The 3,482-nt window shown below is 27.7% G+C and overlaps 1 protein-coding gene across 1 annotated transcript in view; it reads left to right on the forward strand.

Annotated features, from left to right (window-relative positions):
* Nucleotides 1-515: 515 nt before the first annotated feature.
* Nucleotides 516-3,482, forward strand: part of LOC108691458 — a 10,037-nt gene continuing 7,070 nt past the window's right edge. Inside the window, exons 1-5 of the mRNA XM_018199209.1 lie at nucleotides 516-659; nucleotides 790-906; nucleotides 1,060-1,181; nucleotides 2,776-2,866; nucleotides 2,955-3,091. Coding sequence (XP_018054698.1) covers nucleotides 516-659; nucleotides 790-906; nucleotides 1,060-1,181; nucleotides 2,776-2,866; nucleotides 2,955-3,091 — 611 coding nt within the window. The remainder of the gene's footprint in view (nucleotides 660-789; nucleotides 907-1,059; nucleotides 1,182-2,775; nucleotides 2,867-2,954; nucleotides 3,092-3,482) is intronic.

The raw sequence follows: 3,482 nt of genomic DNA on the forward strand, positions 1-3,482 counted from the left end.
CCGCTTGAGTTTTAAACCACATAGGAACTAAAACAAGCTTATTCTGTAAATTTAAAAAGTAAATTTAGAAAAATCTAAAGAAAATGGATTTTTTCGGAGAACGATTCCTTAAAATTATTCCACTATAATCGAAAAAATAAAACTACATTCGTCAAAGTTTAATATTGTCGATTTCTATCTGTCGCGAATAGTAACTCGAAAACTTGAACTATTGAATAGGAGTTAAAAATATACTTATCGTATTCTTCAGCGTATTCATAATTCAGACAGTAGAGAATTTTTCAAAATCAAGCTATCAAAGCTGTCTACTCACTATCATTAGAATTACATTATACTTCTGCGAGATGTATACTTATCGTAAATGCCTGTCGCTCGCGTTATGGAAAGAACATGAATGTATAGAACAGTATCTAAAATATTGATTTATTTATAACTAACACTTATCATGAAAAAAAGTTCTTTCGAGGGAAGCCTCGAAATTCACGACACAATTCATGACTACTTCTTTGTGAAATATGGAAAATAATAGAGAATATTATTACGATATTAGTAAGTGGTATCTGATGTTAGTCGGCCAATGGCCTTACCAAAAGTTAAAAGAGAGTTTATTTTTCTTGATTTTCATACTCTTTCTTGAGACTTCTGCACTTGTTACACAGGTAACATAAACATAATCTTTATTTCAGAAAAGAAAAAATTAATGTAACAGAAGTTTATTAATATTCTACGTCGATTTGAATAATCTCTTTGTTAATTAAAATTACAAATGGATATAATCGCATTTTTCAGATAGCAAAATTTGTCATATGCGATAATGCGCAATGTATTTATGAAACTTTACCACCACATATGCTGACAGTGATGATTTTGGTGAAAATTTTCACATATCAATTTAACAGCCGAAAAGTATGTTCAATTAATATGAATGATGTCGACATTTCTAATTTTAAGCTATCGACACGAATAGTTCCTTTGCAAAAGAAATCTTCTTGACGAAATTTTATGTATTTGTTGAGAATATTGCATCTGAGATATCAAGTATATCACTGATGTTTGTAGATTAAAGATCTCACAGATCGCTTATTCGTAGACTGGGATATGCTCGAAACTGTGGAAGAACACAACATTATGAGAAATTATGCTCGAAACGGCAGATGGTACGCGCTCATATATGGCTGTATGTAATTACTTGATTTTAATTAAGAAATGGAAAAAAAATTTCCTTATATTAGATGTAGTAAAAAGAAATCCATTATTTTTGCATGAAATCGAATGGAAAAATAATGGATTTCTTTTTACTACATCTAATATAATTAAAAAATAAAGATAATATATTTTCTTTTATATCTTAAATATAGTATTTAAATTTATCAAAAGTATTAAAAGTTAATTAAAATATTCCAAGGTAATTATATAAAGAAGAGATCAATATTTTATCAATGTATAATATCAAAATATAAAAGATGTATATTGCACAGAAAAGAATTTTTATTTTTTTATAGAAAAAATTCTTGAAACATCGCGAGCTGAAAATATTTGAATATACAATTTTATTTTGTTTATACGATAAAAAATATTGAGACATTTTATTTGACAAAATAGAAATATGTATTGAATAGACATTAAAGGGAGGAGAAAAAGTGGGGAAGGAGAGAAGTTCTGATGAAATATTACATACATTTATTGAAAAATAAAATATTTTCAGCATCATAATTCTTAATTAAAAAATAATACTTTAAAAACAAACTCATTTTGATAAATTTTGTCTTCGTTTTTTTTGCAGCGTATGTTTATGTGTCTACCATTTCATTTACAACAACCTCTCTCGCGCCACGCATTTTGGATATTGTATTTCCCTTGAATACTTCTCGTCCTATAATGTTAGCATATCCGGCATACTATTTCGTTGACGAAAATCAATATTTCTACTATATTTTTCTCCATATGTTACTTACCAGCAGCGTGTGTATGACCGGATTAATTGCGCATGATAGCATGTTTTTTATTTACGTCGAACACATCTGCGGCCTTTTCGCCGTCGTTGGGTAATTTATACCGAATTATTTATACCGAAAGAAGATCACATCTCTTCTAGTTAGAAGATAAATAAAATTCTCTGTACGGAAGAGTAAATATAACGTAATAATAGTTTTAGCTTTTATACGTTACTTGGAAGAGTGCAGAAGTTAATTTTCAAAAACTTTCTAATAATGTTGTTTTGCGCGAATACTTGCAGATTTAGATTTGAAAATGTGTCACACAAATATAGTAGTACGGAAAAAAGTCTAATCGATTGTCTGGATAACGGGTATCACAGAAACGTTGTTTTTTCGATTCGCGCTCATCGAAAAGTTTTACGGTGAGTGTGTAATAATATTATAACACATTTTTCTTTTAATCTCGATGCTATTTAACTAGATCTTTGATAATCTTTGCTGATTTTTATTTAGACATTTAGGATACGTTCCGAAAGTACATTTTCAGTGTATTTTCTTATTTTTCAATAAATGATAAGACAGAAAGATGTATTGCATTTTTGGAACACAGTCTTTTAATTGTCATTAGTAGACATCGAATTCCTATGCAATATTTTTTTAGCAAACAAATTGGAAATAGATATTTGCCTTATTAAAAAAGCATTCTAAAAATGCATATTTATTTATGCATATTGTGCATATTTGCACATTTGTGCAAATTTGCATATTCTGTGCATGTTTGCAAAAAAAATGCATAAAAATCCGATGTCTAGTTATTAGTATCGCATTCTTATTCTAGGTTTGCAAAACTTCTCGAAGATACCTTTTCGATATCGTTCGCTGTGCAACTCTTGATCGTTACAGTTGGCTTGAGCATTACCTTAGTACAAGTTAGTTACGTATAAAATAGACAAATACTCTAGAATTCTGTGATATAATAAAAAACTAAAATAGGATCTTATATTTCTCGCATTCAAGCTGTCGATGCAGTTACATGATTTAGCAGAAGCAATGAGATACTTCGTCTTTATTATTGCTCAATTGTTTCACTTGTTCTGCTTAAGTTTCCAAGGACAAAAGCTGATAAGTCATAGTCTCGAAACTTGCGACAAAATGTAAGAAATAATATTAACTCGGGGGATACTCACATGGAGTATTTTTATATTCAACGACAAAAAATTAAGAATTTAGAAAATAATTATGAATTGTCGTATTTTATAGACATTTAAGATATTTTTTAAATAATATTTATTCTTTACGAATCTTTAAATATGCAATTCCTTTGAAATCCATAATAAAAGAGTTATATTTATTATAATCTTTATTTAAAAAAAAATAAATTTATAATAAGCTACTTAACATATTTATTCCATTTATTATAACATTTGTTTTTTTTCTATTTATATCTTTAGGAAATTGTGATTAAATCTATATTTATAATCTATTCTTCTAAAAAAACTAAAAAAAAAAACAATCAATAATATATACAATATATTGTTAATAATA

The sequence above is a fragment of the Atta colombica genome, unplaced genomic scaffold (assembly GCF_001594045.1).
Source record: "Atta colombica isolate Treedump-2 unplaced genomic scaffold, Acol1.0 scaffold47, whole genome shotgun sequence".
Taxonomy (NCBI): Eukaryota; Metazoa; Arthropoda; class Insecta; order Hymenoptera; family Formicidae; genus Atta; species Atta colombica.